Source organism: Triturus cristatus, chromosome 1_1 (genome assembly GCF_964204655.1).
Source record: "Triturus cristatus chromosome 1_1, aTriCri1.1, whole genome shotgun sequence".
NCBI classification, from domain to species: Eukaryota; Metazoa; Chordata; class Amphibia; order Caudata; family Salamandridae; genus Triturus; species Triturus cristatus.
In genome coordinates this window covers 780,088,195-780,111,540 of record NC_140579.1, presented here as the reverse complement: position 1 = coordinate 780,111,540, position 23,346 = coordinate 780,088,195, and the positions used below count along the sequence as shown (strand labels likewise).

The following is a 23,346-nucleotide window of genomic DNA, read 5'->3' as shown; positions in this document are numbered from 1 at the left end:
TAATTTAACGTAAATAATTGATCATACTGATTAGTCACGAATATACCTAAATATCTAATAGGTTTAGTTATTGACTGTTGAAGGGACAATGGAAGAAGTACTGCCTGAGCATTAAACAACAAAGCCTCAGTCTTGGCTTGATTAAACCTATACCCTCCTATTTGTGTAAAAACTAGAATTTCATCAAATGCATTTTGAATGTTCAGTGCATCCGCTCATAAATAAAGAATAATATCGTCTGAGAAAAGTTCGATTTTTGGCATTGCATTTAAAGGTTCTACTATCAGGGAATTGTTGTGAATTTTTATTGCGAGAGGCTCAATAAAGAATTAAACTATAAGAGGCAACAGCAGGCATTCCTGCCTAGTCCAACGTCTAATCTTTACAAGCCCTACCTCTCCTTTATCCCAATTTTAGCCTCTGAACCTATATAAACTTCACTTAACATTTTGATCAACTAAGTGGGAGACCACATTTTTGCAATATAAAACATAAAGCCTGCCAATAAACAAGGTCAAATGCTTTTTCTGTATCAAGCATTAAAATTGTCGCCTTGGGAACGGTATATCACGATATATGTACATGACAAATGTTTTATTCATCACTAAAATGTTCAACAACAAAAAAAATGTCGCCTTGGGCTTGTTGACTGACAGGAAATCAATTGCGTTTGTTAAAAAATAAGTATTTGAGGTCATAGATCTATGAGATATAAAACCTGTCTGATCCGGATGGCCAACCTGTTTTGCACAAGGGGCCAATCTTGAAGCCCATATTTTCATAAATATTTCATAGTCTACATTTAATAGACTGATAGGGCGATATGCACTAGGATCCCTGCGGTCCTTATCTTTCTTGAGAAAGCGTACCACCACAGCTTCCTTAAAGTTTTTATATATGGGTTGCCATTTTTTATCAGATTAAAACATTTTGTATAAAAAGCTAGAAGTAGAGGCTCAAAGGTCTTAAAAACGTCTACGGGGAGTCAATCATTACCTGCAGCTTTCGCATTAGCAATCAATTTTAATAATTGCTGACTTCAATTTGTGAAATTGGATTATCGAGAGAATCCCTCAAACTATTTGAAATAGAAGGTAATTGTAGAGATTCAAAATATTGTACGAGTGATTCAAAATCGATAACCTGTGCTTCCTAATATATGAATTTAAAATGCTGCAGAAAAACCGTGGCGATTTTATCCTTTGAATCTTCTACTACACCTGTTCCAGGGCCTCTAATCTGACTGACTATATTTTCACTACTTTGCACCTTAGTAGCTCAATTTGTCTTTAGCTGTACCTAAAACTTGCAGAGAAGCAGTTTTGCGGGATCCCGACCTGGCCTTATTTAGCTTATTCTTCGCTCTTTCAACGACTGTCAGCAATGACAACACCGCTTGTGCTTGTTTACTCACAGCGGCCTTATAACCAATTACCTGGCCTCTAAAAGCTGCTTTAAAAGCCCCCCCCCCAAAAAAAAAATACAGAAGCAGAGTTCTCATTCAATTTAAAGCAGTCTTTTATAAAAAGATGCATTCCTTTAATCCAGTCCGGATTTTCAAGAAGAGATTTATGGAAATACCAATGCTTAGAGCTTCTCAACCCAGGCTTATTTAATTTTACTATCATAGAAATACCCGAGTGATCAGAAAACGAGTTGGAGATAATCTCCGACTCCCCTTTGGACAACCATTTGCTTATTAGAAAAAAATCTATTTGTGAGGCAGTCTTAAACCTAGAAGAATAACAAGTATAATAAGACTGACCTGGATGACCTGATGTACCTTCATTATCTTAAGTTTCCCAAGTCCATGAAACAATGTCAGGAATTGACTCACTATTTAATGAGAACTCAAGTTGTAGTTAGAGATCAGTCCCATGTCAGCAGCAGTATTAAAGCTTAACAAGCATGCACTCGAAACGTACCTTGGAGGACACAAATTAGCACTTGCACTGTTTTCTTGTGCTGCATGTTAACTACAAAGGATCATTGACTCTGCAAAGGCGCAGAGGCTGCCCAGGTGTACAGTTTGGTTCTCGATGGTATGAGAAGTGTTACCAGAGACAGTTTGTTGTACTGTTCTGCCAGCATGATGTTTATCGACGCACTACTGTCTATATTAAAAGTAGTAGGGCAACCATTCATCTTCAGCGTGATTTAGGACAATGTCCAAATGATCTATGTTGCTTCGTGTGGCAATTCTTTGTATATCGGTGTTGCCATTTGGCCTTGTGGGAGTGGCTACAGTGTTCTTGAACTTTCTGGCATCCATTTTCTCGTCTCTCAGTGACAACCTAGTTTCTCTTTACAAACTATTATGAAATGGTTTTCTTTCCCACAGCCTTTGCATACCTGTACAAAGGCAGGACAATTACATTCATGTGGAAAGGAGAATCCACAGCAGAAACAGGATTTAACTTTTCTTCGGAGACATCACTCTGTGAGCCTCTACCTTGTGTTTCCGCTTACTTTTCATACTCAATGCGGATTCATTTCGGGCTGTTCCAGCTTCAACATCAGCAGCCAGTCGATCAGCACATTCCTTAGCTCTTGCAGCCATGAGTACTTTACCAAACTGAGTGTTGCCAGCAGCGTGCTGTGTCAGAACGAGTTGGAGAGGCAACCATAGCTGACTAAGATGCACTGCTTCTTCATCATTGAATTTGCTGAACTTGCAGTGCTTTATGAGCGTATCAAGTCAAGTCAAGGTACCCCTTCACACAAAGATTTGGCAATTTGAATTCTCAAATGTGAAGAAAAGGTTGACTGTTTGTGTGCTCCAAGTTTGGAAGTAATGTTTGAGTAAAGGAGTGCTTATTTCCCCACTCATGGGGTTGCCAATTTCTGGTAAGAAGACCTACACATTTGTTGTCCAGGCCATAAGGGGTGCTCAGCCAACAACTATACTTGTTGGCAAATTTACCAGTGTCAAGCAAGCGTTACTACTATTGTGGTGTCTATTTGCCCTGGATTGTCGAATTACTCGTGTGAGATCTCAAACCCATGAGGGATGTACCTGTACTTGATGAGCACCTGCTGAGTAACAAGTTTGTTTGATTCCATCACTTTAGCTCAAGCTGAACTCTAGTCTTGACCCACACTGGATCTTTCCATTCCTGATCTCCTGTGACCAGTGTGTTAAAAAAAAAAAAACGGTAACAGGCACATGTGTAAACTTGTGTTTGATGATAGCGCAGTATATGTTGCCATCATCCACAACAGTCATTATTTCGTTAACTGTCGCTGTCTCGATGAATGGCTATGCTTTGCCTATTACTACATTTGAGGTGGCTTCTAAGAACGCATGAGTCTGCTGTGGGCAGCGATAGGATTTTCTCACCCTTATCTATCTCAAATATATGTGTGCTAGGCAATGTCCGAGGAATTTCCTTTTACTAGCAAGTCTAAGTACAAAAAACACAAATGAGACTGTGCTGTAAATGTGTTGTGAATACCCTTGAGCCAAATATAACCCCTGGAGATCGTCCAGAATCCCGGATACACACATGCACCATTCCTTTTGTCATCAGAATGGATCCCTTCAATGTCCTTGGCGAACACAGCAGATCTAGACTCAGAGTCCTGGTTCTAAACCGTGGAATAATGCCTCCAGCACCTTTCTATAACTGCTATCCATTTTATCTAAAAGCGTCACATGCTGAGCAGGGAGCCTCACTGTAGTCCTTCGGAAATCAAAATTTACAGACCCAAAGCTAGTGTGACCACAGAAATTCACTATTTGAGGAAGAGCAACATTTTAATCCTCCATGCTCTCCAACCCACATCAGTCATTTTTACACAATATGGCACAAGGCTTGTTAAATGCTTTGACAGTCAAAGAAAGGATGCTTTTTGACGGTTTCTCAATTTGTTCAAATTAAGATGCACCGGTTATCTGGCACTGAGGGTACTGCATGCGGTGAATAGCAATCGCAGACCTGTGGAAACGGGTCCAAACCTGATCATGGAAAGAAATGACTTAAAGTGGAATCTGCATCCTGGTGCATTGTGGTTTGCATGGGAGGGATCAAGAGTCACTTCAAAACCAAAACTCCTTCAAAGAAAAACTACTGAAACGTCAGAGCCAAAACACCAGATGTGTGCAAATGCTACAAACATAGGGTGAATGATTGCACTTAGTGGCAAAAGTGAAACTTATCCTATTCTATAAAGACTCCCCTTTAGTATGGTAAAAACAAAAAAGCTGCTAATGAACCAATCAACGATGTCCCTAATGTCAGACATTATTTACAAAATACAAGTACATTGTCAAAAAATAAAACTGCACAAGCATAATTTCAACTCCATGTCATACAATCCGCAATTATACAAACTTTCATGCAACCATCATAATAATCCCCACTTCACAATAACACCTGATTTTAACAAGTGATGGCAAGGACTGTAGTGAAGGTTCACTTAGTACACTGAACCTTAAATTGTGACCGTCTTGTTCTATTCATCGGTTTTTGGCCTGCACTCAATTCAGTTTTTAACTTTAGCTTTTCTGGGAAAATTATCTGGGCAAACAAATTAGACTATCTGTTTTGATTTGGTGTAAAGAAAATGCATTTTTGCACTAGAAGCTCTTACTGAACATTATTATCATTTTGAACAATTGGACCTAGCTTATTGACTATTGGTGAGAGGATGTAGCCTTACGGCTAGAGCTGTCGACCTCGGACCTGCGGCACCGGTTCGAGTCTCGGCAACGACGCTCAATATCCTGTGATTCTGGGCAAATCACTTAATCTCCCAGTGCCTAACAAAAATGAATGTGCTCATCTGTAACAAAACTGGTGCTCATGTAAAGCACTATGATACCTGATGTCTCGGGTCTAGTTTGCGCTGTATAAAAACTCCCCCAAAAAATGAGGTTTTTAAAAAACAAGTTGTTAAAGTGTATGCTCTTGCAGAGGTCTATATCAATTCTTGCATTTTGTGAATTCGAACTTCATAATAGATTTTAGAAGCTTTCCTTCACACCTATCTATGACTTACGTTTCAATGCAATATTAAGATCAAGCACTCGGAGGAACACTTCCCTCACAAACAAAGAGGTGAAGAATATAGTAGACCATGCACTGTATGCCAGAATTCCACCACAAACACCGGCAGTCCCTTAAAGGCTTCTGAAAACTCACACCCTTCACACAAATCTAATCAAGCACCTAATCAGTTCCACCCATAATCAATTACCCAGGATGTTTTGCCTTTTGCCATTATCAGCAGTGCACTTTCCTCTCCGTGCAGCAAGAGAAACTAATATGCCCAAGCACACACACACATTTGCTTTATGGTCTCACCATTTTGCCAGACAGACATTCTTGTAGATTTCTTTCCACACTGCCCCAAAGTCCTGGGAGATCCATAGACTGTACTGAAAAAGGGATAACTAGATCATTATCAAGATCAGGTTTCAGTCTGTTGGATGCAGAAAATAAATCTGTCTTTTTCTAACTAATACACCCCCAATTCCTTGAAACAGTACCAACACAAATAATTTTAAATACTTCAAGATGGAATGCCACATCAATGCAAAACTATTCAGAAGTAAGGACACTGTCTTACAGTGGTGCTTAGGACAAGCAGGCAATCTTTTTTCGAGTGATGAAACATGATCTGTGTTAGAGGGTAAAAAGGGAGGTTGGTTGAGATAAATGTTTTTGCAAAATCGTCAGATCTGAAGATCCGCCAGTTGAGACTCCCTCCAGAGACATCTGCTGTGAGGATCACCTGTGAGGGAGAAGAGCGCAGCAGAGTATGAAAGGATTGCTTAATACATACAACACAATAGTAATCACAACTTGATAGTGGATTTTACGTAGCGTGTATCAAAACAGCAAGGCAACAGGTGTAGTCACTCAACCTCTAAAGCTATTGGGTGATCTGAAATTCCCACCGCTAGTTCAAGCGATTGCTTTATAGAGAGCTCAAAGACCACTTTTTCCCATATCAGAGAGTTCTAACAGCAGTTTACTGCCTGGTGAAGGCCACTTCAGAAGGTTAACACAAGCAATCCCAGAACAGTTACATTGTAAGGCCTCGTCAGTGAGATATAACTTGGATCCTGTGGCACAGTGAGGCCACAGCCTGGCCACTTAGGGCAATGCATCAAACACACAGCTATTCATGTGCTGTTCTATGTATCCATAAGCAAGTGCACCAACCCTTTTGCAATTCAGAAAGGAGCTGAAGGCAGAGATCACATCTCCAAACAACAGAATTCACCATTCAAGAAATTAAGTGCTCTATTGTAAAATACCCTAAATCGTAACCCAGGGCTAGTGATTTGTTCAGTGCTCCACTCCTCTCTAGCTAGGTTACACTCTACAAGTAGTTATACATGCAAACAAGCCATCACCTGGCAATCAGAGTGCTGCTGATCACAGTCTGCCTTGAATCTACGTCACACTAGAACACAGTCTTAGAGGAGTGATCTTGGAACTGTTCTTAGTGTGCTTTTCTTGAATTATACAAAGCATGTTCTTTCTTATGGCTGGAGCAAGGATTTGAAAAAAAAGTGGAATTTTCATTAGCCAAAGTTCTGTGTCCCCGAAGTAAAAACACTGGCCCTCTAGGCTAAGGACTCTGGCCTTCATTCATCTCCAAATTAGAGAGCAGGGACTTAGTCCTGGACTTATGACAACTGTTTGTAGCCATCACCTAATCAGAAGAGAAGTCTAATGACAGAATTAGGACACCAGCAGGACCATAACTAGAAAACATCATGTACAAGGCCCATCAGACTAATGTGGATTATTGAGGCAGCCACATGGTAGTGATTTGCAAAGGAATAATGAGAACAATGTAGCCTAGCAGACCAAAATCAGCACATCACAACTAAAGAATGACAAAGCATCACCACTGGCTGAGGAGCTGTTGAGATGGTTCAGAGAAACACCTGTGGGCAGTCTTTGCAAGTGCTACTTCACTTAAAATTTAACCTGAGGCATTCCTGTTAATCTAGGTCAGTAAAACGAAGTATAACTTGGCCCAGAGCTCATACCTACGTGAGACATTTTGGGGTTGTGAGAATTCTGCCTTGTTTTCGCTGGAAAATATCAGCTGCATGTTATCAGCCTACTGGGCCATCAGGAGCAAAAGTACTACAGTAGAGGGAATACCTAAAACCCAGCCAGATTCCTTGTGCCCCTCCGTACAGCTACTCTGCCTTATTTTCCCCACTCTGAGATTTCATAAACAATGTAGTAATAGCCCTCAAATGAGAACGCAAGCCACCAGCTACAGAATGTACCATTAAGAAGTCTAGTGCCTAGTTCTTACAAGCTGTACATTTGCGTGGTCTGCAATCTCCACCCTAGAAGGTGCTAGCACCTTCCGGTTATCTCCTAGTATAGTGTGAACTGCCCAATTGCACCCAACTGAAAAAGTCCTGAACTTCATGGAGGCTTGACTAGTCATTCAGTTTGCATGTTATTTATTGGAAAATCCTGTACCTGGGTTTCCATGTCCTACCACCTACTACAATGGTTATGACTGGCTTCTGTGTGGGGAACCTTCCACAATATTTCCCTTGTAAGTGGTGGTAATCAGGCCATAATGAGTTCGTTCTAATCCCAGTAGAACAAGTTACTTACCTTCGGTAAAGCATTATCTGGTAGAGACAAAATCTAGCTGCAGATTCCTTACCTTTGAATTTCCCAAGCGTCAGGTTGGATCTAGAAACATTTACATGAGCAGTACTCCTGCGCGCCGTCGGGTGGGTCAGTTCGGCTCCGCGTGACACCAGAGTCCTTAGCATCAGTTATGACATTGCGGTCACCTATATAGACGCCACCCAGGCATGTGGATCTCAGTTAATTTTCACTTTCCCATGCCAGAAGCGCAGAGCAATGAATTGACTGACGTGTGTGTCTCAACTTGTGGCTCTATCAAATAAGTCCATAGAGCAGGGAGTCATGGGTGGGTCTGTAAGGTATCTGCAGCTAGATATTGTCTCTACCACATAATACGTTACCGAAGGTAAGTAACTTGTACATCTGGATGTGACTTCTAGCTGTAGATTCCTTACCTTGGAAAAGATACCCAGGCCAAACTATCCTGGCGGAGGGCTGCGGACAGATTTTCTACACTAAGAAGCCCTGAATGAGCAAAATGCCCGTGCCTGCTGACCAGACTGTCCAGGCATTAGTGCTTGGCAAATGTATGCAGAGACGCCCACATTGCTGCCTGGCAAATGTCCAGGACTGGGAAACCCAGAGGCAACACAGCTTTTCCCCTGATAGAATGGGCTCGTAAGCCCTCAGGAGGCTGCTTCTTAGGTAGGGTGTAGCAGATTTTAATGCAGGGGACTGCCCAGCGTAAAATGGCCCGTTTATGCACTGCCTGACTTTTTTTTAGCTCCCGCGTAACCCACAAAGAGTTGGTTGTCCACCCAGAACTCTTTTGAGCGGTCAAGGTAGAACGAAAATGCTCATTTTAGGTCCAGATGGTGGAGATGCTCCTCTTCCTTAGAGGGATGCAGGGAGAGAAAAAGGTGGGCAGCGTAATTGATTGACCAGATGGAATGGGGTCATCACTTATGGTAAGAATGAAGCACGGGTGCGAAGCACCATGTTATCCACAAAAGTCATCATGTAAGGAGGTTTACATGATAAAGCCTGCAATTCACTCACACTCTGGGCAGATGGTATTGCTATCAGAAAGGCTGTCTTGATGGTAAGCAGCCGGAGGGGACAATTACGTAACGACTTGAAGGGAGCACACATGAGAAATTTGAAGACCAAATTAATGTCCCACTACTCCATGGCAAAGGTGGAAATATATGTACAAACCCTTTTAAGAACCTATTTACAGTAAGGGACTTGAATAAAGCGAGTTGGTCCGGCAGTCGCAAGAAAGCGGACAGATAACCCTTAAGAGTATTCAAAGCAGAGCTCTGCTGGGCAAGGGTACAAATAAAGAGAAGAATATTAGCAGAAGCAGAAAGAGGGTCAATAGACCTTTCTGTAGGATATATGTATATCTGTTTTTTGTTTGAGTGTTTAAAATGTTCACAATAAAAAGCAACAAAAGTGAAACATTAATAATGATCATTTAAAATTTCAATAGAACCATGTGATTTAAATAACCAACCATATGTTCCCCTTTTTTTCATACATCAATGAAAATGCAAGGTGATTCATTTTGTTGGTCAATGTACATTTTAAAATGACGGGGTAGACGAATAAAGGGTGCTTTGTTGGTGCTTTCCAGAGAGGTGTCTATTTGATCACTCAAGAAGCGGCTGTCCAAGGCGGTATCTATTTCCTCAAACAGGAAGTGGTTGTCAGTCTGTTGTTAAGGCAGGTTGGAGTGTGGGCCCCATGCAATGTTTTTCTGCCTTTATGAGTGCCTTTTCCACACCATGAATGTACTTAACTGTCCCTGCAATGGAACTCTCATCTGATGATTGAAGCATGTCAAGATTGCTTCCCTGCAAGTGCGCACCCCTTGCTTTTTCCAATGGGGGCGCAAAAGTATCTGGCGAATTCCTAGTGTGGTTGGGCAGAGACAGATAGTGTGGACCAGGTTTTTGACTGCCAAACCGCATAACCTGCAGGCCATGTCTCTAGCTGTCCTCATTCAGGGCTTAATAAATGGTAGCGACAGGAATCCACTTAGTCGGCATAACAAAAATTGTTTTTTGTCTTGGGATTTAGGGCTTCCGCAAAGTACTGCTGAGGTCTCAGGGATGTGTAGCTGTTCAATACAACCCAGGCGTGTAGGCGTTTTGCTAGGGTTGACCTATCCTCCAACGATGCTGATATTTTAGATGATTTTGATGACGCCTTTTTGAATTGATCCAGGCTTACTGAGCTTAGCCACAATTCCTTCAGGCCTAGCAGTTCGATGGTATAGTTTAAATATTTGTGAAAAGGGGAGCCTGGCTTTTTTGCGATCTCCTCCCAAACATAGTAATTATTAGTATTGGGCTCCACGTTTTTAGCTTATAGCAGAGAGCAGTGAAAGCTGCTCCCCTTGCGCGAGTCTGCTTTGTTAACCCAACCTCAAGTCTGATTTGTGCTGGTGAAGTGCATTGGGGGAGATGAAAGATTCACCTGTATATATGAATTAGGATTTTGTTCAGGACCAAGATGTCTCCGCCACTCAATTCAATTCAATTCAATAGTTCTTTATTCGGTGGTTAAAAACCATCATAAAAGAGTACACATATATACAATTAAAACAGTATTAAATAAATGTACAGAACATTGACAGAATCTACATACAAATAATTCATTAGTCACAAAGGATCCTTCTTAGTAGCATCATCCAAAAAAAAAAGTGGGGAGTCTACAGTGTTCATATTTGATACTGACCTCTAGTTACTCTGAGTCTAAGTGCAAATTTCAAGAAACTTATCACCGCACACAATGTTAACGGGTCACTAGCCCAATGTAGGAATGTCAGTGCCTCTTTGGCTCGGGTGAACCTTTCCTTTTTTAAAATATCTTTTAAGAATCTGCGTCTTGGAATTGCATATATTGGACATAAAAGTACAAAATGAAGGGTGTCCTGCGGAGACCTATTGTCGCAGCCGCAGGCACCCTTCTGCTCAATTGAATGACTAAAACCAGCTGGTTCAGCTAACAGATTAGGTAAAAAATTGAGCCTAAAACGTGACATTAAAAACCTTTCTTGGGCATTATACAAGACACAAAGGTACGGTTCCATCCCTTCGGTGGTTTCAAGCCCCCTATGAATGCTCACTGAGGGTTTTCTCCCTTCTATTGTGATCCTACTCGATACTCTAGATTCCATAAAAATTCTCTTCAGGTTAAGCTTATCCTGAGCCGTGATCATTGAGGGGTTTAGATACAGCTCTTGGCAACCCATACTTTCCAGGCTAGTCTTAACATAATTAAGCCATGGAATATTCAAATGTTTGTCTCTACAAAGGCAATCTTGTATGATCAACCTGCTCAGTGCAGCTTACGGGTTCGTCCATATTTTGAGCCAGGCCAGGATTGGTCTAAACTTAATCAGATCCTCTAAGTAGGGTCTTCCCAATTCTTTGTGAACTATGAGAGCTGATGTACAATTAGGGACTTTCAATACAGAACGGAATATTTTATTTTCTTCCCTTTGAAGACCATCAAGGTTTATAAATCCCCATACTTCTGAGCCGTACATAGTTTTTGGGCAACACATTGAGCCATAGAGGTGCATTGTTTGTTCCGGACACCAGCGGCCAACTCTCCTGCCATAACCTGAGATGGCCCCAGATGATGTCACTAGTTTACCGCACCTTTCCTGAGCAAGAGGTGTGAATTTTAGTGACTCATCAAAGAGCACACCTAGATACGAAAACGATTGCACCCTTTCTAATTTGTGGCTGCCAATTCTGTAAGTAAAGCTAGTTCGTGGTTTGTGACCAGCTGTCATTACATATGATTTTTTTAAGTTGACAGACAAATCTAGCTCCTCCATAAATTTGACGAACCCATCAATTAGGATCTGCAGACTTTTGGGAGTCCGTGCCAGAAGTACCGCATCATCTGCGTACAACAGCACCGGAATATTACGTGACCCCACCCTTGGACAATATGTTTTTAAAATATTAAGAGATTGATCCAAATTATTAATATATAACGAAAATAAAAAAGGGGCTAAAATACATCCCTGCCTCACGCCACTAGTGCAGCTGAAGGGATCAGTCAACCCCCCCTCCTTATTATAGCGTACCCTGGCGGAGGTCTCTCGGTGCAATTCCCTTAGTGTGCAGATTATCCCTGGGTCAATTTATAGTTGGTTCATCATTACCCATAGCTTATTCCTGTTGACATGGTCGAATGCAGCGGCCAAGTCCATGAACCCCAAATACATGGCTTCCTTGCTGGTTTTAGTGTACTTTGCAACCAGCATGTATAGGTTCAGGCATTGGTCGCTGGTGGACCTGCCAGTCCGAAAACCGTACTGAGCATCAGAGATGATGTTATTATCCTCGGCCCACTCAGTCGATTCAAAATTACTCTTCCCAGGATTTTGGCTGTAACGTCTATCAAAGAAATAGGGCGGTAACATTAAGGGTCATCTCTGTTGCCTTTTTTAAATATAGGTACAATAATGGCCGATGACCAGGACCGAGGCAGACCGACCATAGTGGCCGCGTTTATTACTCTAGTTATAATAGGGGCCCATAGGCCCACGTGACTCAGGAACAAGTCCGGGGGGATCCCATCTGGGCCCGGGGCTTTATTTTTAGCGAGTCCCTCGATGCCCACTCTAATCTCTTCCAGGGAGAATACCAACGATTTAATCTGCATGTTCGCCCCCCCCCCCCCCCTGCTTCGTCTTGTCTTCCTCCCCATGGTTATACAGGCCCTCAAAATGAGCTATCCACTGATCCGGGAGGATGTTTGTTGCAACCTCAGGGGCATTATTATCTTGGAAACAAGGGGAATTTATTAATCTCCAAAATTCTGAAATATCCCTTTTTTCCGAGGCCTCCCTCAAGGCCGCCCATGCTTCCCCCTGCAGTGTTACTTTCCTTCTTTTTAGCTCTATCCTATATATTGACCTGCATATGTTAACTTTTACTGGGTCCCTAGGAGTACTGCTCAGGGCTATTTTTAAGTCCTTCAGGGCACGTGTGCAGCCCCCGTCAAACCATCTCGGCGAGTTAGGGTGAGTTTTCTTAGGGGCCTTGGCCAACAGTAAGCCGTCCACCAAACTAGTTATTTGTTCAAACACGTTTATTAAACGAACCCCTGCCACAGAGAGGTCTAAGCACTCATCAATGAGTGACTTTCCTCTCTCCATCAGGGTCCGATAAAATCTATCCCCATCTAATTTTGCCCACTTGAGTCTTCTACCTTGGGCCGTCACACTTTCAAGTGTGCCCTCCACTAATTTATTCTTCCGTTTAGCATAGTACAAAAGCTCCATACCCAAAGGGTTATGGTCGCTAAATGGGCTCCACTCGATTCCTACTTTAGTGATTCGATTTTTTAAACCTCTAGAGGCGAAAATATAATCTATATATGACACACACCCTTTCCCTTTAAAGGTGGGGGGGAGTGTTCCATCCGGTCCCAATGGGATCATGTCGACTGTGTGTTCGAGGTCATGAGAATGGATGAGCTTGCCCAGTTCTATGCCGCTTGAAGAGTGGGTGAAATGTGGGCCTTTTTCTATTGGGCATTTTGACCAGTTCACACTGATCGGGAACAAACGCGGGCATAAATGGCAGTTCAAATCGCCCATTACTAGTGTCGATGGGGCCAGGGCACCATGGACGGTTGCAAGTTCTTGTTTCAACTTAGCGTCTAATTCCCTCAAAAAGGAGGTGTCATTATCGGAGAGACCGGTGTTATACACGTTGAACAGAACCAGCCCAAACCCTTTATTCCTAAACCTCAGGGCCTGGATGTTCCATGCAAACCAGTCCACGTTAGACCATTTACCTTCTATGTTTACGTCTACATATGTTATCAGACCGCCCTTGGCCCTGCCTGAAGAGGTTTTTTGTGCAGGTGTAAAAATACATTTATAACCAGCCATATGGAGGTGGGTGTTATCCAATGCCCAGGTTTCTTGTAGGCAGATTATGTGGAAATTAGCCATATAATGGCGCCAGTCCTTATTATCAATTTTCCCTGCAATACCTGCTATGTTCCAAGATATAATTTTCAGGCCTGCTTTCTCAATAGTGCCGGTCCCTGCACCTGTCGTACCTTGAACGGTTGTAGCCCCCCTTCCTTTATTCCTGGGCGATAATTTCTGCGGATCACTAACATGCTGTGTTGGAACTGGGGCTCTGTTTATTGTCCCCAGGGGTGTTTGTGAGCAGCCCCCCGCAAGGGGATCTAAAGCTTCTGTGGTCCTTGCTTGGGTCCTACGCATTCCCAACCCTGGTGACAACTGTCCCGCTTCTTTGGTCAAACAGTGTGTAGGTAAGGATCCTTCTAATAAATCAGACAAGTCGGGTTTAGTTTGGTCCAAGTCCGCCTGCACTATAGAGGAATGTGGGATGAATGGTCAATCGATCTCCTCTAGCGACCTTAGTGGGGTGAACCTATTTGCCCAGCATGGATGTCCTCCTCCCCAAATCCCTGATGCTTGTGGTATGCGATTTGGGGCCCCGTTTAGACTCGGATTTCGTCCCTCCACGCGTCTCCATATATTGTGCTGTCCCCCATTTGGAACCTGCTGCCTCAAATAGAAGTAGCTGAGTGACAAAGGCCTTATACTACTCGCGCATCCAAGTGGACCCGGTCTTAAAATGTGATCAACCACCCCCCTGTCCCTAAAATTAGCGATAATGCAGTTTCCTTCAATGTTTTTGGGTCTAGTCCCTATCCAGTTCACTCGTCTAACCAGGAGAATTTCCCCATCCTGATTATTAGATATTGGTCTGTTTTGAGTCAGCCAATAGATGAGTTTGTTTTTTAGCTCCTGGTGTGATTCTCTCTGATCATCTTTTAATTCTGGGACCCCAGCGAAAACTACAACCAACGGACACGATTCTGGGGGAAGATTAATGGTAGGGAGTTTCTTGATTTCGTGTGTTAAAATTGACCTGTCTTCGTGATTTACTGCATTTAATTTGGGGTCAACAGGGGGTTCGAGTTGTTTGTCCAGTTGTTGTACGCCTCGGCCACTATTAGAATGCGATCCACTCTCGCTAGGGTTATGATTCCTAAGCACTTGTCTATGGGGAGCCGGGGCGTCATGAATCTGGGCAGTTGTTGTTTGTGCGTTCCTTATCTCGCTGATGTTATTCACCCTTTGCGTTACTAAAGTGATATCTGGAGTACAAATGGAATTGCTTGGTGCCCCTAATGAGCTACCTTTTAATTCCCTATTCTTTAGTTCACTTAAAATTTTGGCCAACCTACTTGTCACCGGCTTCAGCTGAGTTATAATGAGTGTTTCTATTTGAGCCTGTAGGTCTGACATGATTTTAGTTAACCAAATTGGGGGATCTGCTTGATAAGATGTCTGTATAACTCGCTCTATCCCACTATTATTTCTACTCGGAGGATTAAGATAGGTAGTTGAGCTATTTGTAATTTTACGCTTTTTTTGGCCGCCTTTCTTTTTTTTTGTAGAATAGCACGTTTAATGGGGCCCGAGTTCTCATTATTCCTAGTGGTAATGCGTTGGGCACATGAAATATCCTTATCACTGGTCTCGGAGGGACAAGGCGGTGAGATTAACACAACCTCCTGGTCCTGGGTGGCTAAAAGGAGCTCAGGATCTGGGGTTAAAGAAAAGCGCCTCTCTGTGCGCTCTATTTCACTCGATACAACCCCTAACGCTCTTTTGAGCATGCGATCAATGGCTGTAGGCTGCGTGATGACAGGGCATACTGAACTAATATCTTTGTGTGTCAGGGAAGCCTCGGTGGTACTACGCTTTGCTCTTAACGAGCGTGTCACTGTTTTGCCTGTCATACTACCCGCCACTACTAATCAATGCCTATATGTATATCTTGGGTATATTTGATCGCCCCCACCCTGGCACACATCCACTACACCCCACGTGGGAAGAAAGCGTATTTAGCCCCTCCGCCCCGTATCACAATTTACATAAACGACACACCCCTAAAGAATGTCTTGTTAGGTGGTAGAGTCTCGATTGATGTGAATGATGTCTAGCCTCCTTACACCCTATGTCACTACCAGCATTACTCGGAAATGTCCTGCAATTTCTTACAAGAGGGGTGGCCCGGCCCGGCTTCCTCTGGCCCTTGACGGCCACAGACGCGGAGGGACAAGCGATCTTTATGCGCCTCCGGGCGCTCTCAAGGAGGAAGTGGGCGTAGGCAGGAAGTCACAGGGCAGCTGGGAGCTGTAGTCTCCCCCCTCGGCGGCCGCGTAGTTCAACCAAACGCAGGCAGCGGGGGAGAACCGGCAGCGTGTGGACCCCAGCGACAACGGTGGCAATGTCAGCTCCACGAGGTAAGCGTTTTGAGTCTCCGCCACTCAATGCTTCACACTCATAAGCTAGGGTCAATATTTTTGCTTTGGCGGATTCAAGGATCTGGGTATAGGGCCACTTAGGTGCCTAAATAGCCCTGCCAGGCCTGCAGCGAGGGCCATCCCTTTTTTTCTGATCCCCTCTTTATGGGACTTAAAGGTGCCGTCCCTATCAAAAGTGAGACCAAGATATTTATAACCATCTGTTTCAGATATTCTGCTCCCTCCTAAGTACCAGCTGGTCTTCCCTTTGAGGGACTTTCTCCCCTATATCATTAATTTAGTTTTTTTACCATTTATTTTCATCCTGTTGGTCTCTGCAAATTCCTCCGTCGCTTTCATAAGGCACTGCATCCAGGCTCGTGTTCTACTTAGTATCACCAGATCATCAGTATAGAGTATGTTAGATAACTGAGCAGACTCTAGTTTAGGGGCATATGAATTGGTGGAGGAAAGTATAGGCAGAAGATCTGCAAGGAATAAATTGAATAGTAGTGGTGCTAATACGCACTCTTGTTTGAGTCCTCTAGTTGTCGGGATGGCCCTTGAGAGGTTGGCTCGGTTTCTCAGTTTGATCCTTACCCAAGTGTTGGCATATAGGGTTTCTATCGCTCTCAAAAGGTATGGTGGGATTTGCAAGATCTTCAATTTTTCCCATATACCTTTCTGTACAATAATTTACACATTTTTGCCAACAGCAGACGTATACCGTCTCGGTGGAGGGCTGCCAACATAACATTACATACTTCGGGAGGAAGGTTGAAAGCTATCAACCGTCGCCACTCAATCTCCATGCAAGGAGGCGGAGAGTTGACAGGTTCGGGTGGAGGGCCCTCCCCTACTGCTGCAACAGAATATCCTCCCGAAGGGGAAGCCTGATCGGAGGATCAATGCTCATTCAAGGAAGCTCTGGATACCAAACTCTCCGTGCCCAGTCCGGAGCCACAAGAATGAATTAGGCCCGGTCGTTCTTGATCTTCTTCAGAACCTCTGGGCAGAAGTGGTATGGCCATAAGCCATACAGGAGGCCTGAGCTCCGCTTGCAATGAAAAGCGTTGCCAAGTGATAGCCGCCTTGGAAACTCTAGTGCTGACATTGCACCTTCTCTTCTGAGGCGAACAGATCTAAGCAATGCGTTTCTTCCTTTCTTCTTAAGTGTCTATGGAGCAGGCGTCTTATCACAAGAATGCTCCAACTGCCTTCTTGTGTGTCCATGTCGTTTCAAATTTACCCAAGATGAGCATGAGGCAATTGGCTGCCCTCTTTTAAAAAAAATCAAGAGGCAACACACCAGTTGTAGAATGTGGAGTTAACCTATACATTCTCACCTTTTTACTTACCTCCTCTATCCACCGTAGGACCACCCTAATTCAGTTCATATAGAGAGGGACAGAGGACTTCGCCCCCAAAACCGTCCCACTCACAGAAAGAGTGATAGGACTACATAGCAGACCTCCAGATATCCCCTGCAAATCATGCGGCCATCTTGTACTGGCCTCAGCGTCCATAGTAATAGGCTACTCCCGAGCAGACACTGAAATAATCTTTGAAAAATAAATAAAATACACCACAGCACCCTATCTAATTACATCCTGTTTAGACAGGACTCCCCCGCCACCTTTACCGGCCAATATGCACAGCCGCTCCCCCCCACACTTTCCCCCCCATTCCCATTACCTCTCACCCTTCCCCCCTTTCATGTTACCTCTCTCCCTATCACAGTACATAACTTTTTGCACCCCTAACCGCACAGGACCGGCCCCATTACGAGACACATCTCACGACCACTCATAATCCCTCCCTCATGTCGCACATCACCCCTCCACCATTAGTGCACTCCCCCCACCTGTCTACCCCTTCTTTAAGTGCCAATATCACGATGGAGCACTCAGGTCAACATAATTATATCATCAAGCACCCCCCTAACCTCAAAAAAATGCAGCCAAACGTTTTAAATATTCGCTGCTAAAAACATACCCCGAGACCCCAATATCAGACCCCTACTACTCTACAAATAAGGGCACTTAATCCAATTACATTATTTTTTACACAAAGAGAAGAGCTCAATGGAGGAAAGCTTTTTACGCCCTGCTCTCGGTTTCCTCCTCCAGGAAACCACCCCACGGTCTCAAGATCTCTATCAGCCCCTCCCCGCTTTACAATGCATCAGCTACAATCACCATTTATCATAATGGGATCATCCTCATGAAATCTTTTGACCGAAATGTAATCCTACTCGACATCTTCCCTCTCAAAGATAAAGTCCTTAGACCCTTTTTCCCCCGCCACAGGCACACCTTATTCCATAACGCTTCCCATGTCCATGCCGATAATGCCCCCCATGTCCACGCCGATAACCCCCCTATGGCATTCTCCTACGAACCTATCCTTCGATACTCCCACCCCGACGCCAGGAGACATCCCACCTTTTGAGAACCACACCCACAACACCTATCCTAGTATCCAATCAATTAACATCCCTTACAATCGACCCCCATACATTAGGAACCCGCCCATGCTCCTAATCTCGACGAACACCCCTCCGATACATACCTCTCCCCCTTTGGCTAGTCCCCCTTCCTCCTCCCTTACAGGTAGATCTCACTACGACGACTCAGATCAATGCTAACCTCCAATCTACACCCCAAACCCATCCACGCCCCTAATCTCGATGCACACTCCCCTGATACATACCTCCCCCCCCCTCCCTCTTTGGCTATTCCCCCCTCTCCCTCCCCGGACAGTCTTACCGGTAGATCTCACTACGCAGACTCAGATCACTGCTACCCTCCAATCTACACCCCCCAACCCATCCACACCTACCCTACCCCCAGACCAAACAATTAACACGCCTCCCACACCAGACCCTAGACTCGATGAAATCCTTCTTTCACTACAATATATTAAAGATGACCTCCAAACGCTACGGAACCTGATCTGGCAGCAACACAAGATTAGACGACATGCCTCACAGCAACAGCCCCACACTCCAGCATCAGTTGCAATTACGATCCCCTAAGCATCCGCCCAGACGATGGATAACAGTACCTAACCGCAATTCCACAACCCGACCGATCCGCAGGAAAAATACTCTAACTGCCAAGGATATACATTCCCTACTCCTTTCTTACAATCCCCCCCCAACCAGCCAGACCACAGCAGACCCGATCAATCCGAATAAACCCTCCCTAATCGAAACCATCCATCTCATGACACTCAAAGCCCCTACTCACAACACCAGAGGTATAAACCTGGAGAATCTGATGCAAGTTCCATTAACACTGGAACCTCCTACTACCACCACCAAGCCGCGTCTCAAATGCATTCTCCTAAATTGTAGATCAGCCTCAAAACACGCAGCTGACATAGCTGACCTAATACTCACTAATGGACATGACCTTCTATTCCTAACCGAAACATGGCTAAATGAGTCGTCCACGCCGATCCTAGACATTCTGGTTCCCCCCAATCATGAAATCACCAGACTAGAAAGACCTGATAGACTAGGAGGCGGTATTGCCTGCAATCATCGGAACAGTCTCTCAGTGAACAGCTCACATTCACCAGATCTATCTTCATGTGAATACCTCTGCTTAGATATCACAAGTAATAACAAACCAATCTGTTCACTGCACATATTCTACCACCCGCCAGGCGATAACATCACCTTCATCGAGCAATTCATGGATATCGTGACCACTCATACTGGTCAACATAATACCCAAATATTCCTTAGCGATTTCAATCTCCACTGGAACGACACTAACGACCCGGCAGTAAATAAACTCAAAACATTCCTTTCGGTCCTTGAGCTCACCCAGATCTGCAATAGCCGCACACATGTCAAAGGTTCAACACTTGACTTGGTTATTGCCAACCCAGAAACTATCCAGCTTAGAACAATCCTCCCATGTGATTGGTCAGATCATCATGCCATCACCTTCTTCATCAAGGAATCAGTTAAACTTCGCTCAGTACAACCTTCGAGACCTAAAATATGGAAGAGGAATCTAAAAAAAAACACTCAGACCTATCCACATCCGCCAGTGTCAACCTTCTGCTCCCCCCGGAAGACGTAACTGATGTTCAAGCTTTGACACAACACTACTTTAACTTTATGTCCTCGATTTTAGATACAACCGCGCCTCTACAACTGAAGAGGATCTCCACAAAAGACTCTAAAAACCTTGGTATGACGGCTGACTCAACGAGGACAGACGAGCCCTTAGATTAGCTGAAAGGCGATGGAGGTGATCGCCATCCACGGATCACCTCAAACTGCTCAGATCCACCAGAAACTCGTACTATAGAAAGATCAGACACTCACAAGCAAACTTTTACAAAAATCAGCTAGATCAAGCCAAGAACCAACCCAAAAAATCTATTTGAACTAGTCAAAACTCAATCTAGTGGCTTAGCTCGCCCTCCCCAAGCTGGACAATGTACGCCACCCAGCTGCGAAGAATTTTCCTCCTTCTTCACTACAAAAACGCAACTCCTGAAAACTGACCTACTTAAGGACTCATTAGCTCAGTCTAACACTCTGAAGGGCTCGTCATCTCACATTCTAGCAACCCCAATCACCTGCTCATCTAAGCTCGCCCTAAAAAATAACGTCTCCTGGGCCACTTTCACAACCTATAGCGAAGCAGCAATTCTAAAAGCACTCACGTCCTTGATTCCCTCCAACCACTTCTCAGACCCCCTTCCTGCAAACTACCTCAAAGATCTCATACCGGCGCTACTGCCACTTTGGACAAAGATTATCAACGCCTCCTTAGTCCAAGGAATTATTCCTTAAATTCTCAAATCAGGACAAGTTTCCCTCATCCTAAAAAAAACTACTACAGACCCCACAGACCTAAATAACTACTGACCAATTTCCAACATCCCAACTCTGGCTAAACTCCTAGAATAATGTGTTCTCAGCCAGTTAGACAACCACATCACCAATTTCCACCTGCTCAATAAATTCCAATCTGGCTTCCGGGCAGGGCATAGTACTGAAACGGCAATGACCCACATAGTAGATGACGCACTAAGAATCCTAGACCAGAACGAAACCTGCCTACTTATCCTGGTTGACTGAAAACCACCTCAAACTAAACGCCCTCAAAACTGAATTCTTACTAATCACCCCACCTAACCAACCAGCCACCATACACGAATGGTTTAAACAACTTACAGCGTTCAACTGCCAACCTCTTATAATCGATTCAGCAAAATCACTGGGATTACCTCTGGACAGTAACCTAAACATGCAAAAACACATCAGTTCCGCAGCAAAAGAAGCACATTTTCAGATGAACACTGAGAAAATTAAAACCCTTCCTCCCAGTAAATGACTTCAAGCTGGCAGTCTAAGCACTAGTAATTCCCAGACTAGACAATGGTAGTGCAACTCTCTGTGGACTCCCTAGATCTACAACTGCCCCCCTAAGAACATTACTCAACTCAACAGCCAGGCTCATCACAGGTTCCAGAAGAAATAGCCACATCTTCCCTGACTTCAAAGCGCTCCATTGGCTACCCTTCGAAGCAAGAATTCATTTAAAAATCTCCTGCATGACGCATAAAGCCATACATCACAACACCCCGAGGTATCTGACCCAGAAACTGGAGCTTTCGTGTGTTAACAGAACATCCAGGAGCGCCAGCAACCTTCTTCTAAAGCCTCAAAGATTTGCCAAGAAGAAAACATATAACCGCGCCTTCTCTGGTATTGCTCCAAGGATTTGGAATGCACTACCCCCAGAAACCGGACTTAACCCCTCAACTGCCTCCTTCAAAAAACAAGTCAAATCTCTTCTCATGACGAAATTCACTTGAACATTGAATCGGACTCTTAGAACAATCAGCTGAAACAGAAGACATTATTTCGAAATACTATGTTTCTTTTGTACATTGTCTCTTTTGTTTAATTACCTCACTTGTAAAGCGCTCTGATACCTGCAAGGGTCATGTCCGTGCTATATAAAACCTTAAAATGAAATAAAATCCAATTCAACCCATTAATCAGAGAACTTTGCACAGATTACTTCAGTACTTTGGTAAATCGTTTTATCATACAATGGGCTTTGGGGTGATACAACAGTCTTTTTATGTTTAATTCCTCTCTCAACCAAAAACTCCTACATAACTCAAGATGTAAGCTGCACTCCATTGTCCATTAATAAAGTAGAAGGGAAACCTTCCCTCCCAAACAATCATCTAAAAAAAACTGACAGCCTTCCGAAATTTCACCAAATTCACGATCTTTACTTTTGGCCATCGTGAGTACATGTCAATACATGCTATGATGTACTTATTTAGGGTTGAAATTCTGATTGAACCTACAATATCCAAAGCGATATCCATAGAAAGCCCAGATGTTGGCTACCTTATCACCATGGGTTGACTCCAACATTGCAAAATATTAGCACTATTCTTACATTCAAAACAATTCCTGACAACCCTTTCAATCAACAGATCCATTTCCGACCACCAATATATAATCCTGACCCTCTCCTTCGATTTAGAAATGCCATGAAGGCTCTAAAGTGCATTTTCAATCAATTTCAGTCTCAAATGGTAGGGAGGCACAAGCCTAGTCCCCCTCATAACTAGACCATCCAGGAGTGAAAGTTCAACCCCTACATGCCAGTATCCCTTTGTGTTCTCATCACCCCTGTCCTTCTATGTCCATCCCTCTTAATTTGCAAATCACATCCTGTGAAACTTGGTCTCCTTCCTGCTTTATGCCACCTGAAACTATACACACTCTCTAACTTCTTCACATATTTCATCATCAAAAAGTTCACTGTTCAAGTATTCATCATCAATTCCACTCACACACATTGTAGAATAACAATCTGCCAGTAAGATCTGTCAGGATAAAATCCTGCAAAGATACACTCCATCTTTGAATCCTACTTGAGATAGCATCAATTCCTTTTTTAGTAAAAACTTTGTTTAATGGTTTATGATCCGTCCGGTCTTCGAAACAATGGCTCCACAAAAACTCAGGGAGCCATCTCACTGTCAATATACATCAAATGCTTCCTTCTCAATGACCAAATAAATTGACTTCAGCACCTTTCAGCCCACGAGAAATGAACATGCCCATTATCTCCTGACCGTCAGAATTCGGACCGCACCAAGACCTTTCGAGCTGGCAGTCATCAAAATGGTATTTGCCCGGGCTCACAGCTACTCAAACTAGAAGCCTTGCTTCAACATAGCTTGATAACATTGAACTCCTTATCCCAGTTCTCAGACCATATAAAATATGTTCCTTTTTTCACAAAGTCCCTCATGCAGCTACATTTATCAGCAACATTTGGAACAATTTTACAACAGTATTTTACGGTATCCAAAAGCTTCAAAAGCTCATCTTCATTCTCAGGACTGAGTAATTCCTTAATGGCACTTATCAGAT

The 23,346-nt window shown here is 43.6% G+C and overlaps 1 protein-coding gene across 4 annotated transcripts in view; it reads right to left on the bottom strand.

Moving 5' to 3' along the window:
* LOC146871072 (sortilin-like) overlaps window positions 1-23,346 on the bottom strand; it is a 947,375-nt gene that overhangs the window by 549,418 nt on the left and 374,611 nt on the right. For all 4 annotated transcript variants that reach the window (XM_085650259.1, XM_085650260.1, XM_085650261.1 and 1 more), the window contains 2 exons: window positions 5,572-5,736; window positions 5,307-5,380 (listed from right to left, as the gene is read on the bottom strand). In XM_085650259.1, the coding sequence (XP_085506385.1) occupies window positions 5,307-5,380; window positions 5,572-5,736 (239 nt within the window). The remainder of the gene's footprint in view (window positions 1-5,306; window positions 5,381-5,571; window positions 5,737-23,346) is intronic.